Source organism: Colossoma macropomum, unplaced genomic scaffold, assembly GCF_904425465.1.
Source record: "Colossoma macropomum unplaced genomic scaffold, Colossoma_macropomum, whole genome shotgun sequence".
NCBI classification, from domain to species: domain Eukaryota; kingdom Metazoa; phylum Chordata; class Actinopteri; order Characiformes; family Serrasalmidae; genus Colossoma; species Colossoma macropomum.
In genome coordinates, this window is record NW_023494785.1 from 36,258,459 (window position 1) to 36,283,271 (window position 24,813).

Consider the following 24,813-nt stretch of genomic DNA (forward strand, 5'->3'; position numbering starts at 1 on the left):
AAGTGGATGAAAGGCAAACACTAGCGCTTCTCCTTGTATGTTCTGATACAAAGAGGGCTATACTCTGAATAATCATCAACATTTTCTGCACTGTGCATTTATTCCAAACCAAATTAGGTAACCAGCAGTTATCTAAAGTGTGTCCTTATGTAGGAACGTGTAGCTTGTCTATCCATACACATTACTTTCACTTCTGTCACCGTTCATTTAAAACCACCCTCATGAGGTGTGCACATTTATTTCTGCCACCGCACCACAGCCAGCTGACTGCCAAGCACAACTAGGACCTGAAAAAAAGAATCTAGGGTAAGTTTTCACCTGAAAAGAATTTAAGGGGGAAATATAATAGAATATAAAAAAGGGCTTGGAAAATCTATAGTATGTTATAGTAATTTATAGTACCTTTTTCTGGAAAAAAATAGAACGACTATCAGTCTTGGAAATTTTTTACACTATTTATCTCAGCAGTAAGTGTATTGCTGCATTATTAAAACTGTGTAGCATTAGAATAGATACAAAGAAACAAATACTGTAAAACGTAAGAAGATTTGAAAAAATTACAGATATTGGTAAAAATTTGAAAAATACATTAGATAAACTATTGGATGGTAACTGTAAATACTGGCCTTCCTTAGGGAATGCTTTGGAAATGGATAACATCAAATCACACTGGATTTTTAATTTGTTTAGTTGTATTTATACTAATTTTAGTACTTTTTTCAAACAAATAAATGGCTACTGCACTGATATATAACTTTACATATTCATTTTTTCAGATGCCCAAAAAAGATGTTTGTACTATATGCACATTAAATGATTAAATGTCAGTATGTCAGTAAGTCGTTATGTTAGTAGAACGATTGACTACTCTTTATATCTAATTTCAAATGAAAAAAGAGGTATGATTTGCATGTGTACTTTGTCAACAGTGTGGTTGCCCAGTCCTGCTAATTAACATGACTGGGCAAGCCTATTTTTCAACTGCAAAGCATTTGTCCCTCAAGTGTTTATGACACCAGATGAAAGTGGTTATAGGTCAGAATATATTTTAAGTGTTAACTGCTATTTTTTGTGAATGATCACTTTGTAAATTCATCAGCCAATGTAACATAAACTAGTTTGATTCAGCATCACATGACTGTATACAACAACAATAACAACAATAAAAATTATGACAAGTTTTCAGACAAAAAATGATTATCTAGACGGGCTAAAATTAACCTACCTGATTTGTGAAATATTTTACTCTATATAACTCTATTTTTGTCTGTCAGTCATTTATTAATATGTTTTGCACCATGATGCTGAAAAGTGAGGTTCTAACTTTGGAATACTATTTTAGAAATATATACATTAACAATCTGCTTACAACACATGAGTCTTCATAGATTTTCGTGGTATTTGTGTCAGAAATAACCTTTCAAAAATAATATATATTATGTATATATAATGTATTACAACAGCATTGCTCCGTATTAAGAGTGTCCTGGTGCTAAACTGGCCTGCCTGAATTCAGACCAAATGAAACATTTGACACATTATGAAATGCAGAAAATGACTAAAGAGACCCTGAACTGTTGAGCAGCTTAAATCCTATTTCAAACCAGAATGAGAAAACATTTCACTTTCAAAACTACAGTTATTGGTCTCCTCAGTTCCCAAACACTTAGTGTTGTTAAAAGAAGAGGTGATGCAGCACAGTGGTAAACATGCCCCCATCCCAACTTTTTTGGAATGTGTTGTTGGCATCAAAAATTGTTACCGTAAGAACCATGATGTGTTTCAATGAATGCATTTCTGCTTTCTTTCATCTATTAATTTATCTTTTCATTTATTAGCCTTGGGAGGGTATGAGGGCAATATTTAGTGGTGTACAGCGCTGCCTGCTGTGTGACTCAGGCAATGCTTGTGCATTCATGTTTCAACAACAGAATCAGTAAGTCAGTCAGTGAATCAGTGAGAGACATTGACTCCTGCAGGCTAGCCTTCTGGGCCAGCAAAAACAAAGAACTGGGCTCCTGCATTAAGTTTGATGTAATACTATTAGGCCTTACTTCGAAATTAGCCCTAGAACCTCAGTCACCAACTTCTATGAGGGAAGTAGCAACTTCTATCAGAGCAAATTCAGTAGTTCAATGAACATGAACACTTTAAGGGCAAATGATAATGTGGTTATTTATGCTATTTAGTCTGCTCTTTTCATTTAATAAAATAATTTCTGAATGCTGTTGTTGCATTTATAGGTACTACAAGTGCTTACCAATCCAGATAGCACTGAATAAGCAATCCAACAATAAAAGAAGCCTTGTGCATCTTTTATACAGTGAAAGAAAAGCTCACAGAAAGCTCTAATTTCTACATGCTAGTCCATTTTACTCCGTCCAGTGTAAACATGCATGTGCTGTAACTCTTTTGATGGCAGTTTTATACGCATTTAAGAAGTCATCACCAAATTCACAGAATGGATTGCCAACAAGACTCTTGATTCAATTAATTACTCTACATGATTATATTTATAATTATTTGTGAATAATATTTGGCCTTCAGGTATTTTGACATGGTATGATCGGGCCCTCTTTGAAGAAAGTTTGGACACCACTGTCCTTCTGTCATTTATTACATAAGTAAACAGATGGTTGTGGTATATGCAAATTAATTATAAACATGATGGATGTTAATATAACTAAACCACAGTGAAAATGATAATATTATACATTATGGGCCTAATTTGCTGACACTGTCATAGGCCATGTAATTTAGTCTATGGCTATATTTAAGTTGTGTTCAGAGAATGGCCTTGAAATGAATTAAAAACCAATATAAAATTCCTTTGTGGTCTCAGGAAAAAATTAATGTAGGACATTGCTTGGGTTTAGTCAATACTTTCAATTGCACAGTCAAATATGTTACAATATTTATATATTATAGTATATATTAGTATATCGCTGCTGTCAGAACAAAAGTGCGTATTTCCAAAATGGTAACCCTACATTAGAGGGACAAAACATGCTTTACTTTTAATGTAAGTCAATGTGACCAGACTTTTTTCCAAGTCATTTTGAGTCATTTCTTTTTGATCAATTATCTTGAAATTTACACACAATGTCAAGGGCCAAAGACATTTTCAAATTCTGTCAAAAACTGAAAAATGACAAAAGTGGAGATACGAGGTTTTGTTCCAACAGCAGCGATATACTATGCCATATAATGAACAGAAATCATGTCATCACTAATAATTATGATTGCAAATTGTGTATTTGCAGAGGTTCCACCATCAAAAATGACCTCGCAAGAAAGAGAACTCCGTTTTGTTACCTGGAACACTCGGGGTATTAAGGACACAAGCAAATTATGCCAGAAGTATTTACAGTGGTTGTGCACACTCAAAAAACTTGAAGCTGATATTGCCTTTATACAAGAGACACATATTGGGCCAAAGGGTTACAAGATGTTGGAGATGGTTAAAAAGTCTGGCTGGAAAGTCTACTTCACCGTGTACAAACCTCGAAGCAAAGGAGTTGCAATACTAATAAGAAATGATGTACCATTTGAGTACATATGCCATGATGAAGATCACAGTGGAAGTTACATTGTGCTCTTCTGCCATCTATATGGTGAACTCTACACTCTTGTCAATGTGTACAATCATATAAAAGACAGAAAAGTCTTGTATACATTGAAAGAGTACTTACAGGAAACAGCTGAAGGGGTGCTGGTGGTTGGAGGGGACTTCAACATAGTTTTGGATTCAGACTTGGATCGAAGATCTTCTGCTGTGTGTACAGGGTCTTCAGCACTAAGAATCATTTTAGAGAACTTCATTGCATCTCTAAATCTCAGAGATGTTTGGGCACACTTACACTCCACAGACAGTGGCTTCACACGAAGTGAGAAAGACAGTTATTCCAGGTTAGACATGTTTTTCATGCCAGGGAACACTGTGGGACGAGTGAGTAGTTGTGAGATCTATAAAACAACAAGCCACAGAGTTGACCAAAAGAAAATCTCTGATCATGAACCTCTTGTCTTAACACTCATAGTTCAGCAGCAGCCTGTAAAAAAAATTCCAGATGTCGCCTCAATGGTGGTGGAATTTGGATACAATGGAGAACCAGACAGGAGATCAGGGAAAATTAGTGGTGCAGAAATACTGAGTGCTATCAAGTCTTTGACTGAATCTGGAGAACAAAGGCCAGATAATTTGACAGTGGAGCACTACAAAAAATTTCGCTGTCCAATGACAGAGGTCTTAAAGATAAACTACAACCTGATGATAAAAAACAAATGGATACCTCCAATCTTCAAAAAATCTCATCAATCAAGAAATGGACACATCTTCAATGTTGACTACTTGATATTCTCCTTAATTTTGGCCCAGCGCCTTAAGGTGTTCATTACCCCTTCCTTCAGGAATCGGAAGAAAGCAAAGCGTGATCTCAGTTTTAAGATTACCTTTGCAAATGTACCACAGAAAATCAAGTGTTCCTTCCTAACGAGTAGCCTTGAGAATCTTAAACCTATACATCCTGCCCCCCCACAAGACTTTAGCATTCTGCAGAGTCTTCTTCGTGAAAGCAGGCGGTCTTCAGGTAAATTCAGACGTTTGCGACAAAGTTGTCCTCTCACCAACCCCATTCTCACTCTGGCACTTAACCAGCTGAAAGATCAGATTCTCAGACCTGACAGCACAGCCAGCATTAGCCATTATAGACATGTCCTGCTTATATGGACAGAAACAAACAGAATTGGGACAGTTGTGAGGCTGGTGAAGCAATTCAAGGAAGTTTCTGGGATTAGACTAAAAATGTCATTGAACAATGATATCTGTCCATAAGACTCAGATGCCTATTTACATTTATATTTATTATTTATAATATACCTATTTAAATCTGTGCACAGATTGGTGCAACTGTAGTATAATGTAATGCAATAAATCTATGCAATAGTAGTACACTGTAATGCCATTACCCTTACTTGTGTAAATATTTGAAAACTGTAACATCATTCAGTAGCAGACAATCAATTGTAATATAAAAAGAAAGCAAATTCTGTATAATAATTTTATGAATTTTACTATTCACTTTTTTATTGTATGTGTTTTTGGTGTATTGCAAAAAACCTTGTATCCCCATTTTTGTCTTTTTTTTTGCATTTGAGAACTCCAGCTACTCTTTATATTTGGAACAGACCAAACTTCCATTATGAACAGACCAATAGACGTATTCATAAATTACCTAGAAGAAAATGTTGTTACAATAATTTCCATTATAAGTTAAGAATGTTTTTTCCTTCTCCTTTAAACTTGCCATTGTATATACATGGGTATACAAACTTTTGTTCAGACAGTAATGAAGTACTCATATCTATATTCATGTACATACTCACTCTACACTGTAAAAAATGGAACAGATTAGTTGTGTTTTTTAGATTTGAATGGAAAAATAATCCTTTGTTCATTTAACCTATTTATTTTGTTTTTTATTGTTTCATTCAATGTATCAGAGCTGGAAAAAAACAGTTAAATCGCTCAATGAAAAACAATTTTTGAAGTTTGTGACAGTTAATGAGACAATAAGAATGGCACATTCATGGCATTACTCACATCTATCATAGCTCAGGGTGGGTTCCTTTGGTAGAAGGAGACAAACACTGCCCTCTACAGGACACAAGACTATAAAAAAATGCTGACAACAGACCAACAAATGTTTAGTTTGTATCTACATACTCACCATTACTGGAAACACTACAGTAAGAACTAATTACAGAGTTGATGCATGTTTGTATGTATGAGATTGCAGTAAATTGTATCAAAATAAAACAAAGAAAAACACAAATACAAATGGCACATAAAATTGCAGACTAAAATGTCACTAAGAAAATGTCAGCCCTCTGAGTAGTATTTCAAAATGTATATGAACCTCCTGAGCTTAACCCTGAAAATGGATCTCAGAAATATGATCAGAAGTGTTAGTAAATTGTGGGCTTAAACTTCATATCTACCCTAATTTCTGAAGAGAAAATATACTTGAAATAAGTTGTGAAGCATAAAAGAACAAGAAGTGTAAAAGTTTCAAGAAGCTGGGTTGATTATGTGGTAGTGTAGATCTTATTTTAACATGTGCTATAAAAACATAAAAGACAGAATTAATTTCACTGTTTATTCGGCGTAGCTCATTTCACAGTACACAAAACGATTAAGCTTGTAGCTCTTCACAGAAGATGCCAAACTCTTCACTAAAATGTGAAAAACACATTATACACAGCAAACAAATTCCTAAAAAGAAGAAGAAATACAATCCAGTACAAAACCCTTTTATCTGTAAACTGATTGTTTGAAGCTTTTAATCTGGAAAGCCCTCATTTTTTTAAAGTAAGGTAATGTCCTGGCATCCCTACTAACATGATTCAAAATAGAATTTGTGAAAAAATATTCCATACAAATGGAGGAAACATTCACATCCAATATATTTCCCAAAATAAAAATACAGAAATTACTGCATAGAAATGTGCAGTATAATTGTAGACCCAGTTCATCTACTTAACAGAAATATGTGGTTTTTAAATTATTCTTTTCATGGATGTACATTACCATTCAAAAGTTTGAAACCACTTGCCATATTAACAATTTTTGCTATTTTTTATACAATAATAACTCACATGGGGTGGATTTATATATTATAAACTATTACCCAAAAGGTATTTTCAGATGTTTGATGCAATATTTCCTGAATTTTGTAAATAAGAAGTTAGATAAATAATACCCTGTATTATCTACTTATATTTTATTGGGTTGTCCGCCTTAAAATTTGATCTCCACTTCTGAAATATGACTAATTTTGGATATTAACCTTATTATAACTTAATTCTAGATGTGCTTCAGCTTTCTCAGTCCATTTTAGAACATTCTACGGCTCCGTTCTTCATTCTGGACGCATCAATCATTTACAGCTTCCTAGTGCCCTATTAATTATTTGAAAGCTGTGAAGATTAGCTTTGAAGAACTGTTTCATACACATATTTAGTTTTCTTATGTGGAAAACACTGATTCCAAACTTTTGAATGTAATGTAAATCATTGTAGGACTTGAATATGTTAGATATTTTCTTCACCATAACATGAAGCAATAAAAAGTGGCACAAAAAATAGTTTTCTTTGATTTCATAAACTCCACACTGATTAAAAAAATATCAACCTAACCTAAAAATATTCCGTATTCAGAGAAATAAGCAGTGAGGGAGAATCATGTCTGTTAGAGGGTGCCAGTACTTATGCAAATAATTCTACAAACGTAGACAGAACAGGAAAAACCTCTAGAAAAATATTTTACATTTGTTTTCCTCAAAAAATTAGACTTAGAACTTTGAAAAAACAGCAAAGACTAACAAATCATCCGAACCTGATTAAGTGCTCAGTGAACTGTCCAATTACCTTCAGACTTGACCGACAGTGGTGAGAAGAATCGACCAATCAGGAGAGGTTTTACTGAGATGAGAACAGTGAGGCGTCTTCTGTGATTTTTTGCTGACTGGTGCGGAGGCTGAGCAGGAAGTGGTACGTTCTTCTTCTGATTTGGTCCGCGTGTAGCCTTATTCAGTCCAGAATGTTCCACCATTTTCCTGAGAGATCTTCTCAGGTGTGTTACATTCTCAATGAGAAATGCTGTACAAGCTCGCGAATACAGTTTTGCCACTTTGAGGGTAATGTGGTCTTGCTTTGGTGGCGTGGAGGAAAATAAAAAAAATAAAAAAAAAACAAGAAAAAAGAAAAACAGTTGAAATTCAGCTTACTCCTGGAAGCTGATGAATGGACAGAAAGCTTTTATTGGGCTTCTTTCTCAACAGCGCAGGTGCTGTAGGGGCGTCCACTGCTGTCCTTTCCCCTTTGGCTCAGTTCAGTAGTAACGTACAGTAAGAGAACGGAGAGAGAGAGAGAGAGAGAGAGAGAGAGAGAGAGAGAGAGATGGACGGAGTGGGGGGGGGCAGTTAAGGAATGTCTGATTTTTAAGGATGGAAGGATGAAGAGAAAGGAAACAGTAGGAACAGCTCTTTGAAGGTAGATTAGTGTCGGCCTGTTACAGACTGAGGCTCTATCGGAGCGGATAGCGGAGAGTGGGGGGGTAGCGAAGGCAGCCGGCGAACAGAGAGAGAGGAAATGGAGGGAGAGAGATTAGTGCCACTCCAAAAATGACAGAGTGAGCAGGGTGCGTGAAGAGGTGCGTGTATTAGTATGTGTACACAAAGGCATTGGATATCGGAAGAGATTCCAGATGCATGAGTTCTAATTTGTCTGGAGATTAAATACGGTCACTGTCGATTCAAAACCTTGTACCTCTTTTTGAAAAGACCACCTGCCTTTTACATTATGTGAACATTTCATGATGAGTGGACCAATAAAAATGGTCCAAATTTACATCTCAGACATTAAGGTCAATGCAGATTTTTCAAAATTTCCAGATAATTAAATTGTTTTAATGTAAACAGTCATTTAAAGTGGTTTGATGAGAAATGCTCCATTCTAGAGAGTCAGAATTGTTCACAGTGGTGGCGATGGGAACCAGATGTTGGTAGTGTTTAATGCCTCTAAAAGCTCTCTCACAGAAATGTATTAATATGGTTATGAAATGGTTATGAAAACTATTACATAAAAAGGTTACGAATACAGTTCAAGTCCACTCACAGCCGCAAACTACATGCATGGTGCTGTTAGGCAAAACAATCCCCAAAGGTAACTTTACCACTATCACATAAGATAGTGAAGATACATATAGGTTCACTGATGGTTTTGGATAGTAAATAAAATGGCTATATTTGTATTGTAGACATGACAACCCCTGGTTCCATACACCACCACTGTAACTAAATTGGTGGGTAAGCTTTTCTGCAATGTACCATGTCACATCAATCCACTCTGAATGACTTAGTGTACATCTCAACAAGTGAATTATTCAGAATTTTTTCAATAATCAGTGGATTTTTTACTAGAACAACATTGTCTTATAAAGTTACCATACAAGGTTTTGTTACGTCAGCGTTGATGTGTCGATGCTCTGTTGGTATCTGTTGGTTCTTAGCTTCATTAGGGATGAGTCTTCCAATGATCATACAAAGAGAACAAGAAACAGAGGGATAAGAGAAAGGACAGGGAGTGAACTGGATCTTCCGGGATGAGCACCACTGCGGGGAGCTGGACTTTCTGTGAAAGAATGTTATACTTGATTAGAATGTAATAATGTATATTAATAACATTATAGCTTTTATATATACATATATATATATATATATATATATATATATATATATATATATATAAAAAACATGAGCTTGTGTCTAATATGTAGCTTATGGCACCAACAGCACTCAGGTGCCATTAGGCCTCATGTGCTGATGTAGGTGAGTGAAATTTTCTGTGAAAGTTTCTGTGAAGTTTCTGTGAAATGATGATTGTAGGTGATGATTTTGATAAGCAAATCAGCTTCTCTCTAATGTTGTACTTTCTCATATTTAAGAACAATGAGATGTCTGATCTCTGTTCTCCACTAGAGGGCAGTCTAGAGCCCGGATTGGACATTTTAATCAGATCTTCTAATCTGTTTGGTTCAACCAAGAAACCGCAGAAAGCTCACTAAAGGCTACCACACACAGGACAGAAAGTGCTGCAGCGTGCATCAGAAATCCACATGGGCCAAGGGTTCTTAACCTGGGGGTGGGGATGTAGTCCCAGGGGGTCGTGAGAGTGGTGCTACAAAGACATGTACCTTGTCAAAAATAAAAAAATACATTTGATAAGCACAAATGAGCACTGCTGAATGGCTCCATCAATGAGCCATGAAAGACAGACCAATGTTGATTATGAATTTCTACTGGGTGAGATCATTACTGATGGAGTATCTTGATTGGCTGCTAAACTTGAAGCTTTTTTTAGTGTCAGGCTAAAGGGTTGTGGTTTTTGGTGAAGTGCTAACTAAGGAATGCAGGCCCAGTAAATGAGTAGGGTTACTATTTGATTAATTGTCTATAATTCTTTTAATGTGTATACTGGTGTGTGTGTGGGAGACAGAAGGGGGAGCTGGAGGGGGATAGGCTGACATACAAGGGGTTGAGAAATATTAACCTCAAAAAAGGGTCGCACTGTGAAAAAGGTTAAGAACCACTGACACAGACTACTCTACATAGCTACACGACACAGGAAGCAGCACTGAAAACCTCAATAAACAAGTTCATTTTAAAGTCTACTCATATAGATTTAATGCAGTGAAACTTTCAACATCATTTAGTGAATTCCTGACGTTTGGTATCAGTTAATCAACTGTACATTCAAATTTGGAGGAGTCAAGCTGCTCATGTCGCAAGATGTTTGCCTCTTGGTATGTTCAGGGCTGCTCTTGTTGCATGTGGAGTAAAGATTTGAGACCTTTTGAGAAAACCTCAATTTGATTTGTCCCTTGTCATCCTGTCGCTGCATTGACTGATGCTAAATCGCAGCTACAAATCGCCTTCTTTTATATAAAATGACTGGTTGCCTGTCTTTTTGTCACCTACTAATCTGAACGTACCTTGACCTAAAAGCTATTAATTTTCTCATACTGTACATTTCTATTAACCCTCTGTCTGGAATGTTCTACAAAAGCTCCTGTATCTTTAAGCCCAGTGTGCTCACTTGCCCACTCTGTTGATTGGTCAACCGCCATAGTGGTTCCGCCTCTACACGTTCCGCCCCTGCCTAGCAGACCCCTCTCTCCTGAGCAGCTTTAAACACCGGTATGGGTTTTTTGCCAACAGTGTTGGTTCTGCAGTATCAGTTCAGCGAAAGTCCGATCCTGAAAGTCAGGTCAGCGTCTTCTCGACAGGGCAACAATACTGAACAAACTCTTTTCTGCCTCTAGTAGTTGCTGTGCATTGTTTGAGGGTGTGCCAAGCTTGCGGTAGGCAGGCAATAAGGATTGTGTTACAAGATTGCATCATCTTGTAACAAATGAAAAAGAGGCGTTTCAGGCAGCTGAGAAAAGTAGCTTCTGTGGAAGACAGTTTCTCCCTCTGACATGTACTTTGTACCTTTGCAGACATTAACGTGCACAAAAAGTTATAAAGGCACCATAATTGCTATTAACTGGTTTAATCTTTTTCTTAATTTATTACTGTAATAGAGAGGTGCTGAGGTCAGGGCCACTGAGCATTGCTGGAAGTTGGAGGTTTCATTAAAAACAATGGTTTGAAAATTTCAAACCTGCCGTCAGCTTGACGTGCCCAGTGTGTGGTAGCCTGAAGAGTCCTGTGTGTGTTGGTATAATGCCTTACAAATTCAAATATCAAATCTGACTGAAATGCCAATCCCTACTTATTTAGGGGTTTTATTTTGTCCAAAATGTGTGAGAACCACTGTTATACCATAAAAAAGGAATACAGAATATTTAGACTTTGATAAATGCATTAATGGCATTATAAAATATTTTATATCAGCTCCAGTTCTGGAGAGTTTATCTCCATGTAATATTGAGATGAACTTGTGATTCAGATTGAGAAGACTGAGATGGATCCATAGGCCTCTACTAAATGGATCAAGGCCTGTATTTACAAACAATCTCAAAGTAAGAGCACTGATCTAGGATCGGATTCCTCTCTTACACTTATAAAAAGGTACGGTGCTTGAATATTCAAAATGGTACTCAAAGAACTTAAAGATAAATTAGTGCCTCTAAGAACCTCCCCATATAATCGAGTTCCTGGAAGAACACTTGAAATTCTACAAGCTCTTGCAGGAACCTCTATGTCACTGGGTTCCATCAAGCTTAAGCCAAGTTCCTTGGAAAACTGCTCTGTTCTAAAGGGTTCCTGGAGGCTCCCTAAATGGACCTGCTAGTGTGGCAAGCTGAGGAACCTCAAAGAGAGCCTTGAGTTTCAATTCATTTTAACAGTGTGACTTTATTGACAGGACCAGATCCTAGATCAGCACTTCTCCTTCGAGAAGGTTTTGTTAGGTGTGTTAACTTGCTCAGGTTAATCAAGGTTGGAAGTAACCTCTGCAGGATCAAGCTGAGCATTCCTGCTTTAAATATTCAAACCCAGAATCACCATTAGTGTCAAATTCATACTGACCCTTAACTTGTTCCGGCTTTTTTCCAGTCGTTGCTGAAAGGAAGCACACACAGAAAGAGAGAGTGTAAGTTCGTTCACTATTTTTGGGCGGAAAAATTGTGGAGATCATCTATGTGGGGAGAGAAAATGCACATAGGAGGAGTAGACAAATGTACATGGAGAAAGATTTACCATTACTCAGGCAGAAATGTCATGAAAAATTACTAACGGCTGTGCAACCCCAAAAATACGTCCCCAATGCAAATTCTTTTAAAGGTCGCATCCAGAAAAAGAGAGCGAGAAAAGCGAAGTGAGGAGATTAAGCATTCTGCAGGACCATGGAGCGGACTGAGGAAGAGAAAATGAAAGAGAGGTGAGAGAGAGAGTAAGTAAAAGAAGGAGAGTGGTATAGAACAGTGGACAGGGAGGAACAATGAGGATAGAGCGACAGAGCGAGAAAGAGGAGAGGACAGAGGAGAGAATAGGAGAGGGGGGGAGACGTGTGAGAAAAAGCAGAGGGGGACGGCGGTTGGGGACGGAGGGAGTGAAAGAAGGTCAGACGGAGAGAGGAAGGAGACTGACGAGGGCGGGAGTTTATGTCTGAGTGTCACGCTATCAGCAGGGGGCAGTTCGAGGGGCCATAACGAAGAGATAGAGGGGGAGAGAGCGAGAGAGAGAGAGAGAGAGAGAGAAAGAAAGGATGAATGAGAGATGAGTGTTGTATCAAAACTTTATAACTCCATTTTGTTAACGAACTCATTTATTTATTTATTTTTGTGGTAACACTTCATGAACGGACCAGCTGAACTTGTTACTTTAGAATACATTAAAATTAACAACATTTTTTCCTTCTTTTTAAAGCTGCAAAGATGAGAGGTTTTGTTACCACAGAGACGAATTGGCCCCTATAATAAGCATTTATCATGAGTATTTTGTCATAATTCTCATATAAAAATCAGCATTTTTGAAAGGTTTTCTGATGACAATGACAAAACATCTTAAATGTTCAGACAAAAATAAAATCACATTATATATTGCTTAATATCACATAATAGCATTATAACAGTGTTATAGTGTTAATTATTAGTAATTTTCCTAATACTGGAGCCAAATTCATGTAAGCTTTCCAAAGAAAATAACCTACAGAAAGTCTTATGAACAAAACCTGAGAGGGTTCACAAGAATGTTCTTAAAAAGGTAATTTGCAAACAAACAAACAAACAAACAAAACTACAAATCAATATTTTCTTACATAATTCTTAATCTCACTGTCCCATCAACCACAGAGTCTAATCTATTATAAATTATAGTTAAAAGACTTTACTTTCAAATGTGAGGCTATTGTAAAATTAAGAAAATATAACATCTTTATTTTAATTAAGAATGAAGGTTTCTGTTCAACAACACATTATGAACCACTTTCAAATGTATTTTTTTGGATGATGTATGTTGATTGGGGTGGGCTTTACACATACAAGAAATATCAATGATTCATTATAATTAATACCATCTTTATTGGAATTTTATTGAAAATGGATTTTCCAATATAAGTCAGCTGTTTTTCTTTTTGAAAACTCTTTACGCCCAAAATTAATATCACATAATAACATTATAGCAGTATTATAGTATTAATTATTAGTATTTTTTGTTTCTGTCGCTGAGTTCATGAAAGCTTTCTAAAAAAAAAGGTAGCTTATGAACTGTTTTAGGCCAAAAACCGAGAAGGTTCATAAGAAATTTCTTAAACGTAATTTGCAAACAAATCATTCTTAATCTCACTGTCTCATCAACCAGCTGTTTTTCTTTTTAATACATCTTTATACCCACAATTATTACAAATATTCCGAATGGAAGACTATGAATGTATGAAGGGCTTATTTTATAGATTTAGGAGAAAAATCTATGTTGACCCTGTTTAAAAGGGTCTCTGGTTCACTGAATGCAAAATAACTATGGCTGATAATGTATTAGGCTGAGGCCAAATAATCTGACTTGGGAATTGATCTGCATACCATCAGTAACTTCTTAAAATTCTAGCTTTTCGGTTTTGGATATGCCCTCTTGTCACTGGGGTGGCCTCAAAGATCTCAGTACCCGTAGCCAGGGAACATAACTGCACCATAATCCATTGAAAATATATTTTCTAAGTTGTGTTGATTCCACACACCCCGTCTCGTCTCCAGGCTTTTTATTTTACTGTTCTGTTTTAAAACATTCGGTTATGAAAAGGTACAAATACGTACTTTTCACCTGGAAAAACTTATTTAAGGTTCACAATTGGACCTTAAGACCACTGTTGTACCTTTGAGGGAACATTTATATTGTTTGTACCTGACTGATGAACGAAAAATGTACCAGCACAGAACCTTTATTTCTAACAGTGTATTGGAAAATAAATAAAACAAAAAACTTTGTTTTATTTTGTTTTCCAATATGTTAAATCCAGCAAATAAACAGTCATTATGAATTAAAATGTGCTCACTGTCGAGGTTCCAACACGTGCCATTTGACCACAGGCGCACAAACCTTTGCACACAATTGTATATATAGCGCATTGTAAGGAAAACTAATACCCAAAAAAAGATTTTCCATTTTTTTTAACCATAATTTACATTTAAAAATCCAGAAGACGTGTAGGTTCACTGGTCATTTTGGACAGTAAACAAAATATCATTAATACATTTGTGTTATGGAATATAGATATAGATATTGAAAACTCTGGTTCCATTCACCACCACTGCAAAAAATCTGAGTTGGTAGGTTTCTCTTCCACTAACCATTATGAAGAAATTTGGAAAAATAGGTGGAATTCCCCTTCAAAGCTTTTTGTTGGTTTTCGTTTTCTTTCTCTGTCAGTGTAGAATTTGAGTATTCAGTATAACCATTGTTTTGCAAAATCTTTAATGTTTCTTGTACATTTTGCAGCGTGTAAACTAATAAATGCATATTTCAAAAAATGTGAAAGAGTGACTCAACGATTGCGATGTAGACGTTTTCTAACTGGGCTGAACGCGGACGGATTCTTCCAGAGATTGACCTTGCAAAGTACTGCGCGTTTGGAGAGCATGTCGATAACGAGCTTTAGCTGCGTGTGTCTGCTATTGATCTGTACCGCACGTTCCGGAAGATGCAGAGATTTTACAAATAGACAAAGAGAGAGAGAGAGAGAGAGAGAGAGAGAGAGAGAGAGATACACTCAGGAACATTCCACCAGGGTGTTTACAGCTCATCTGGAGAAGCAAATGAGTGTCAGTAAACATAAATAAATCTGGTCATTTTATATCCACACAAAGGTCAAAGGTCTGCAATCACTCTTCATATTAATAACTGCTGCTACTTTATTTAATACTGACTAACACATTGTGGATTAAAATGATAGACAAAAGAAGGTATTTTTTCTTTTTTTATCGAAACGTTAATTAGGCCTTCACCATTACATCCAGCTCATATGTAAATAGATGCATCAGTACAATTTGACCTTCAACAACCCACCCATAACAACCCCACCCTAGCAGTGCTTATTGCTGCTGTCGGAACAAAACCTTGTATCTCCATTTTTTACGTTATTTGGTTTTTGACATAATTTGAAAATACCTGTAGTCCTTCATATTATGTGGAAATTTTATGATGAATGGACCAACAGAAATGGCCCAAAATTACTTGGTAAAAATTGACTTACGTTAAAAGTAAAGTATGTTTTTTCCTTCTCCTGTACAGTTATCAATTTGGAGATAGGAGATTTTGTTTCTATAGCAGCGACATGCAATTTAAAAGGAAAAACAAAACAGAGCAAAACATTTGGTGTACAACTAAGTCAATCACATATAGCAGTACATTCAACCCAAAGTTGACATTACTGACAATATGAAATAACACATAACTTTTTAAGTATATCACTGCTGTCAGAACAAAACCTTGTATCTCAATTTTTTACATTATTCAGTTTTTGACATAATTTGAAAATACCTGTTGTCCTTTATTCTGTAAATTTCATGATGAATGGACCAAAAGAAATGGCTTAAAATGACTTGGAAAAACGTCTGGTTCCATTGACTTACATTAAAAGTAAAGTATGTTTTTTCCTTCTCCTGTAAAGTCACCACTTTGGAGATAGGAGGTTTTGTTCCGACAGCAGCGATATGAGACAATCCCTTCAGTATTTTGCAAATAATTTTTTTGTTCATATTAAACAGTATTTTCTCTGAAAGGAATGCAGGAGGAAGAATATACATATTTCTATCTAAATCTAAGCACCAGAAGGCATCTGAAGATATTTTAATGATATATAATATACTGTAATTATAATTTATTTACACTAATTTCTTGAGAAGTTATTCGCCTGAGATTTGATCACTGATTTTCAAACTCAAGGTGGTTGTGCTTTTTTTTTTAACACTCTATACAAAGAATCACTTTCCACATTTATCCGCATTAAAACTAGTTTGTATTATTGAAAACAGAACTTTGTAGCGTCCTTCATTTGACTTGTGTTAACTTCTATTGTTTGTACGCAGGTCTCCCCATACGTACCTTAATTTTCAAACAATTCATTTACAGTCGCAAAGCCCATGAAAGCAATTAATCTGATTGCTCTTTCATGTTGAAATGAAATGGAAAAGGCGAGTCGCAGAAACAACAAAAAAAAGGTGGTGCGAGTTATCAGGCCATTTTCTGAATTACTCTTACACAACGAGTACGTTAAAAGCTGCTCAAACAGAAGCAAAGCTCTTGCAGCAAACATAGGGAGAAAAACAAGGCAAGGAGGGACGATAAATACAGATTCAAAGGGACGTTCATTTTGGGTGAAGTGAGGCTGTAAAAAAATAAATGAAAAAATGACGAGACGTAACACGAAAGCAAACTTAATTTAAAACCCTTTTCCAAAGACCAAACTGAGAATAAAAATACTAATCTTACATACATTCTGCATTTTGAGAGAGGCAGCAAACGCAGTGCTCACCCGCTTTCCTACCAGAGATAAAGCTGCGTCAATATTTCTCCTATTTAAAAATAAAACGTGTTCAAAAATCCAATATATCATTACGTTAAATGTCATGTTTTTGCATTTGTCTTTTCCCTGTAATTGGACGTATTTGTTCAGCGATGCCAAAATGGCAGTGTGTTTACGTTTCCGTTCCTAAAATGGCTCCGCAGCCTCTATGCGGAACGTCTACGAGAGGAAAGCAAAAGATGGCGAAAGAGAGAGAGAGAGAGAGAGAGAGAGATTGAGAGGGAGGGAGAATTATCATCTCACCGCTCCATTCCACTTCTGCTGTTTTTTGACTGAATTTACGTGGACGGACAGATAAAAAAAGAATTTCGCTACTTCGATTAATGAAAAACGATTTAGCAAAATAAATGACTCATGAAAAAAAAAACATTTGGGTAACTAAGCGGCCAGATTTTGTCCTAAAGTTGGAAAAAAATGGCTGAGATGGTGAGAGAGAGGGAAGGAAAAAGCTGAAAAAGCAAGAGAGGTGGATAAAGGGGGCAGAGAGAGGTAGAGGTAGAGAGAGAGAGAGAGAGGGGGGGGAATTGGAACAGGAAATGGCGTGCTCACAGCAGGGACGAGGGAGAGCGAGAAAGGGGCGAAAAAGAGAGGGATCAATTAGAGAGAAAGTAGAACTGACTGTAATGGTTCCTCGCAGCAGGGGACGGACAGAGGGAGGGAGAAAGAGAGAGAGAGGAAAAACAACAGCAGAATTAATGTTTTGACAAGTCGCCCTCAGTAAGTAGAGATGTGGGGGGGGGGTTGGTGCTAGATGGGTGTTCAGGGCAAATTTGGCTTTACAGCGAAAAGCGCCTTTACGCATCACTAAAGATTTTCAGAAAAGCATCGTTACTGAGGAGTAACTTCCAGCAGATCCACTTTCTGTCCGAGTGAAATTTCAGGTGAATTTTAGATTTGTGGGAAGAGGACGAACGCTGCAGCTTTCCAGTGCCGGGCTGCTGTTTTTCCGAAGCTGACTTTGGGGGGAGCCTTTTCACTGTGACACGAACTGAGGCACTCAAGCTTATCGGATATGTTCTGCCTTAACCCCTTAAATCCTAGACTCATTATTCAGCAACCACTATGAATGATTTGCTAAGTTCTAGATAGAGATGTTAAACAAATGTAAGGATGATAAACACATCAAATTGAGAGGCTCCTGTTGATGCTATTATACAGATTCTATTAAATGTAATTCTAAACCTGACCCTACTCTGCCACAGAGGGTTCTTTAAGTGATGTCACAGAGTAACCACTTGTGGTTCCTTAAAGAAAAATACATTTGTGGGATGGACTTCACACTCACACATCTCATTAGTCTTATTTTTATATTAGTTTTAATAGTTCTCTAAAGAGTTTTTTTAGGGAACTGAAAGCCGTTCTAAAAGAAGCAGTGCTTAAAGAACCCATTTTGGCACCTTTATTTCAAAATAAAGTGTCACTGAACTTTTTATTTAAAAGACGTTTTCACTTCAGGTTTGTAAGATATTTAGCATGACGATGCATGGATGCCTCATGAAACATCAATCAAGGTTGTTATTCAACTGCATTTTGGGACACTGCAATCGATTATAATGAAATTCAATGGTATTTTTCCAATAGTAAATATATGTACTATTTTTTGGCTAAAATAAACATCTCAGTATTTAATAAACATCATTTAGTCAATACTACTATAATCTATTCAGTAACTACTACGAATTACTCAGGAACTATGAATTACTCAGTAAATACTGTGAATTACTAAGTTACTACTGTAAATTACCCATTGCCTACTGTGAATTACTCTGTTACTACTGCGAATTACTCAGGAACTATGAATTACTCTAACTACTGCAAATTACTTGTAACTACCATGAATTACTCAGTTACTACTGTGAATAATTTAGTAACTACTGCGAAGTACTTAAGAACTACAGCAAATTACTCAGTTACTACTGTGAATTACTCAGTTACTACAGTGAATTAGTTACTAGTGCGAATTTCTCAGTTACTAGTGCGAATTACTCAGTAACTACTGCAAATTATTCAGTAACTACTGTGAATTACTCGGTAACTACTGTGAATTACCCAGTTACTACAGCAAATTACCCCATAACTACTGTGAATTACCCAGTTACTACAGCAAATTACTCCACAACTACTGCAAATTACTCAGTAACTTCTGTAAATTACTGTGTAACTACCACAGATTACTCTTAACTACTATGAATTATACTATGAATATATATGTTATAACTACTGTGAATTATACCATTAATTGCTTAGTAACTACTACAGATTAATCAGTCAATACTAAAAATTATTCAGTAGCTACTATAAATTATTCAGCAATTACTACGAATTGTTCAATGTAATTCTTATGTAAGTTTTTGTCCTTTTGTACCTGCCCAGGGACTACAATTGAAAATTAGCCAAACTGGCTAAACTGGCACATTTACCATGACCCAGTAAATCTAAATAAATAAATAATAAACTTAAATAAGCTAAATTTGTTAGCACTATGAACTATTCAGTAGCCCTTATGAATTATAGTTACAAATTATAAATTATACAGTCACTACTGAGAATTAGTCAGTAACTACAGTAGCTACTAACAATTATTAGCACCTACTACAAAAGTATTCAGTAACATTTATGAAACCAATATGTTAGTTATATAGTAATGGGAATGAGGAAGTGTGAGCCCACTTAGTGTTGTGTTTAAAGGGTTAACAAGTCTTCGACTCTCTTCCGACATCAACCAGTGCAGCTTAAATTATGTACAAACATCACCACACTTACTCATGAGAGAGAGAGAGAGAGAGGGAGAGAGAGAGAGAGAGGGGGGACGTACAGCTTTTAGGATGAAAGTGGGTTTTCAGGTGCCGCAGTATTTAACACATTAAAATCACATGTGCAATACTGTACCATATTAAACATAAACTGACGTTTCTCTATTTATCTGTACTTTGTACATTATCTTCATGCACCCTGACTGTTCTATGTTCTGTTTGCTCATTGTTTATGTTATTTGAGTATCGCGACGACATTACGCATACGTGAACAAAGAATCCTGATCTTGGCTTAAGGTGTCAATAACATTATCTATTTGCACTTTGATCTATCATCTAATATTCTATAATAGATCTACATCCATTTGCACTTTGTACGCTGCATCACAGACAGAAATCTATGCCATGTACTGCTGGCAGAAAGCCTTGCTGCAATGACAGTGAGTGGTGCCTGTATTGGAGAGGTTATTCCTTCAGGTATCGCTGATCTCTACACCGTCCTTCAGCTTCCCTCGAGCCAGCTCATTACAGCTTCAATGACCTACCCAGGAAAAGCAGCTCTTAAAAAAATCCTGTTAATTACACCTTATTGCCCCTCATGGCTGTGAACGAGCCTTGGATCTGGTGCTTTTTTTCCGAGACTTCGGCCCCTGGGCTTGACAGAACCTTCGGCAGGACGCAAGCTGTCAGATAAAAGGGCCCGCCACAGGAAGGAACCAAAAACCAGAACGTTTACCAGGGGGGAACAAAATCCCAGCTGCGCAAAACACCCCCCTGGGTATGCTGTTTGCTCATGCCCACTTACGCTCACCTCTGATCTGTCCTCATCTAAGTGTGACCATGGGAAGAATGCGGTTTGGGGATGGAGGGATTGGGGGACAGGTGTGGAGAATGTAATGAGGAAGAGATGGAGAAAGTACAAGCAGCAAAAAGCTGAGGCTCCAAATACTGAGGCTCCTTACACACCAACAGTTGTTTCGGACAAGAACAAATGATTCAATCACATGTATATCTGACGTTATCTTGCACTCCAAATGCAATTTTTCGGATGGCGAAAGTGCAACATTATTTTACTCCAATTTTTTTTCCTGCCGACAACATGAACTCTCTGACCAATCATGGTCGTCTCTGCCGTTGGCGTGATGATAACCAAGATGATGGAGCAGCAAATAGAACTTCTTTACAAACGTCAAAAGGATCGGTATCTCAGAAAGCAGCTCAAATAGGGCTCAAACTAGGCTACAAACATCTGAGATATGGCCTGTATGGAAGCACTAAACGTTTTAGCTTCTGAATGCAGCCAAGAAGTTCTTCACACTGCTGTCACTTCTCTGTAAAAAACAAAAATGCATTGTGTCCTGCATATATAGTTACAATGCAAAAAAATGATCTCTGAACATTTTGCATTTGTGTCATTTTTTTACCATCCTGTTCAGTGTGTAATGGCTATTAGGATGTGTTTTCTATCTGAAGTCAGTTCCCTTTGTCCAGACCGAAGCAGAAAATGACCCATTGTTGCATTTTACTACTGGTTCGTTTAACATTCACACTGACATATGAAACAAACGCTGCAAAGAAAAGCCTCACAAAGTCTTACAAATAGTAACAGCTCTTAAGACGTCCAGTGGGGTTCAAAGTCTAAGACTACATTGAAAATCAAAAAAAAAATCCTGAAAATAAACAAGAATTTTCAGAATTTGGAAATGTTTACAACGAGGAAAAGTTCTGCTGGGTAAAGTGAAGAAGAAATTTGTTCAGATTTGGTTTTGAGTTTCAAATTTCCACTCACAGAAACTGGATCTACTCATCAGTGGTTTTATACAACTGGAATGCATGACAGCCTGACTGCATGTTGTCATTTAAGCAATATAAGTATTTGCTTGATGGAAAGATGAAAAACTCTGTATTAAATTAAAGAAAAATGCAAAAATGCAGGGTGATTTTAAAAAAGATTCATCTAATTTCAAAGCGCCATATTTTTACAATCATGAGGCGTCTAGGAACCAATCACATACCAATTGAAAGAGGGGGTCATAGAGTTTCTGACTGTCACCTGAAGATGGCTCCCTTCAGTCTGCGAGGAGATGGAGACCCCTGAGCAGAAAGCGTTTTGCGTTCTCTGCTTCAATAAGAGTGAATCTGTCATAACTGTGCAACGTGATTTTTGTCGGCAGTGAATCTCCAACAGCTCAGAGCTATCGCAGTTGGTTCCACAATACTGGATGATCTCCGAAATCGCATTAAAAAGAGCCATGATCTGCTCAATCAAGTATGGGATGAATTTGACTGTGGCGTTGATGTTGTCCGTACAGCTGGAGGAGGTTCATACTGAGCACAATTACATAAACTTTATGCTCATTTTAACCATTTACAATTTACTGCATTGTTCTGTAATGATTTACAAGTGAAATAAATCATTTTGAAATCCGATGAATCTTTCTAAATCACCAATTTCACTAGTGGTCTCAGACTTTGGGACCACATTGTACACTGTCGACAGTAACTGGTAAAAATCCAACAACATTTATGAACCATGCTGTACTCATGGGCTTTATGCATGTCATTTTCTGTATGCTCTGTGATATGCTAATGCAATGAGTTACAACAGGCCTTCTGCTACTATGGTTTTCCCATATCCATTTATACTACCCATTTAACTATCTATTGACAGTTAATTCTGATTAATAATAGTCACGAATTCATCTGTTGCAGGTAGAAGGCCTTCAGAGAGGAGCAGTCTGTGTTTGGTCAGTATAAAAGTCTTTGGGCTGTTACGCATTCCTACATCAACCAAACCACACCAGAGTTTGTTTGCAGACCTGGACTGTATTTGTGTGCACCAGGGTTCTAGTGGTAGCATCAGAACAACTGCACCAGGGTTCAGTTTAATTGAACCAAGCCTGCCAAGGGTGTTTGCATCAATGCCATAGAAGAACCACTAAAGAACCTTTCTGTAATGATTCTTCAAGAAAAATGGTTGGAAATGAAATTTTGGCTTTTATTAAGTTGAAAGAACCTCCACATGATGTAAAAGTTTTATGCCAATTAAAGGTTTTCCCTAGAACTGTACATCCAAGCTGGGAGCCGTTTAAAAACCTCGTTTTGTAGACTGTAGATATGAACAGCGATACTGCAAGCATTAAAAGACGTGTTAAAGTAGAAGTGCTGGCGATAGAAGAGCGAGGGGATGGATGGAGAGAAGAAGAATAAGAGACTAGGGAGGGGGGGTTGGGGCGAAAGTCGGACGGAAAAAGGGACGAGAGTGGATGGAGGCCAGATTAGTTTTGCTCCGGTAACGACAGATCATAAAAATGAGGGAGGGGAGGGAGGAGAAATCGAAACGGAGAGAGAGAAGGGGGAGATTAGTGCCACTCCAGGAACGACAGAACACTAGAAAGAGAGAGAGACAGAAGAAGCAGAAGAAGAAGAGGAAGAAGGAGGAGGAGGAAGAAGAGGAGGGAGGGAGACAAGGAGATGCTACAGTTTAGTCTGGATTAGTTTCGGTCAGAGAACAGAAAGAGTGTAAGAGGCAGAAGGAGAGAGAGAGAGAGAGAGAGAGAGAGAGTTAAAAGAGACCGTCTGAAGGAAGTGCCTGGGAAAAGAGAGGGAAATGGACAAAGAGAAGAAGGGTACATTTACTATGTTTGAGCATCCACTTTCGGGTAACACAAACTAACCACCAATCAAAATGAATAAAGAACCTCCAAAATAACACCCCAAACACAGGCTTTATCAAACCTAGGTGCTCTGATACCGTCCTGGCCTGAGAAAGCAATAAATGAGCTACATATCCACCTCTTCAGAATCTAAAAAACCCTGCCTGTCTGCAAAGGCAAGCTATTTACATGCCATTACACAAACTTCCTTCCTAAAGCCTTATATTCATCAGAAACACCAACTTAAAGCCATGCCTTAACAGGATTTCTGCACATAACTGACATATTAATTAAAACCCAATCGTTATCAGTTGGCAAATAAAAACGGCTGATATTAAAGGCCCCATATGAAAACTTAGAGACCACCCTTCATTTCATTTTCAGTCAAAACAGTCATTAATTACTTTTAATTAAAGCTATTCATTTTTCGATTAAGAGGGCAGTAGATATAAGATAATCCACTTCCAAAAGGAAGAAGAAAGAAACAGCGTTCAAAAAAGGATTGAAAGATCCAGAGAAAACGGGATTCCATACAGCCACCTGCAAGATCTAGTAGTCCCCCAAACTGTCCCCATCAGATAAACAGCACTTAGAAGAGAAAATCAAGCTCCACTCTTGCTTCAGATCTGGAAAAAGACTAATAATGTTTGTCAGTCCTTCCACTGTGAGAAGACGACTCAGCACTATGAGTCTAAAAGGATGAGTAGCTGTCAAGAAGCCCTTACTGTGAAAGGGAAATGATAACATTTACAGCTCAACCAAAGAGGCTACTGGTGTTCTCAGAACAATGGATTGACCGCCCCAGAGTCCAGACTTCAACATCACTAAATGTGTTTGGGAGTACTAGGATCATGAGAAATAGAAAAAGCTACCAACTTAGACTAAACTTTGGAGGTGTGGAAAAACATCTCTGCAGATTTCTTTGAAAAACTAAAAGAGGCCTGAAAAGAATGGAAGCCATAATGAAGGTGTCAAAGTATGTAGACACCTGACCATCACACCTACATGAGATTGTTGGACGTTCCATTCCAAAGCCAGAGGCATTAATATGGATTTGTCCTATAACAGCCTATATTAGCCTCCACTCTTCTGGGAAGACTTTCCACAAGATTTTCGAGTGTGTCTGTGGGAATTTGTGCCCATTCAGTCAAAAGAGCATTTGTGATATTAGACTTTAATGTTGGATGGGAAGGTCTGGCTCGCAATTGAAGTTCCAATTCATCCCAAAGGTGTTCAGTGGGGTTGAGGTCAGGGCTCTGATGCACATTTTCACTACAGAATCAGGTCTGTTTTTAATGCAGTGCCACCTGAGGGCCTGAACA

General features: G+C 37.2%; 2 protein-coding genes across 2 annotated transcripts in view; one reads left to right on the forward strand and one right to left on the reverse strand.

The window, feature by feature from the left end:
* Nucleotides 1-220: 220 nt before the first annotated feature.
* Nucleotides 221-5,009, forward strand: LOC118814108. Its single transcript, XM_036579772.1, has 2 exons — nucleotides 221-306; nucleotides 3,264-5,009. The coding sequence occupies exon 2, from the start codon at nucleotides 3,281-3,283 to the stop codon at nucleotides 4,832-4,834; it is 1,554 nt and encodes a 517-aa protein (XP_036435665.1). The 5' UTR covers nucleotides 221-306; nucleotides 3,264-3,280; the 3' UTR covers nucleotides 4,835-5,009.
* Nucleotides 5,010-8,534: 3,525 nt separating this feature from the next.
* si:dkey-246i14.3 (ephrin-A4) overlaps nucleotides 8,535-24,813 on the reverse strand; it is a 94,509-nt gene continuing 78,230 nt past the window's right edge. The window contains exons 4-5 of the mRNA XM_036592877.1: nucleotides 12,093-12,125; nucleotides 8,535-9,192 (exon numbers count right to left, since the gene is read on the reverse strand). Coding sequence (XP_036448770.1) covers nucleotides 9,098-9,192; nucleotides 12,093-12,125 — 128 coding nt within the window. The 3' untranslated portion in view covers nucleotides 8,535-9,097. The remainder of the gene's footprint in view (nucleotides 9,193-12,092; nucleotides 12,126-24,813) is intronic.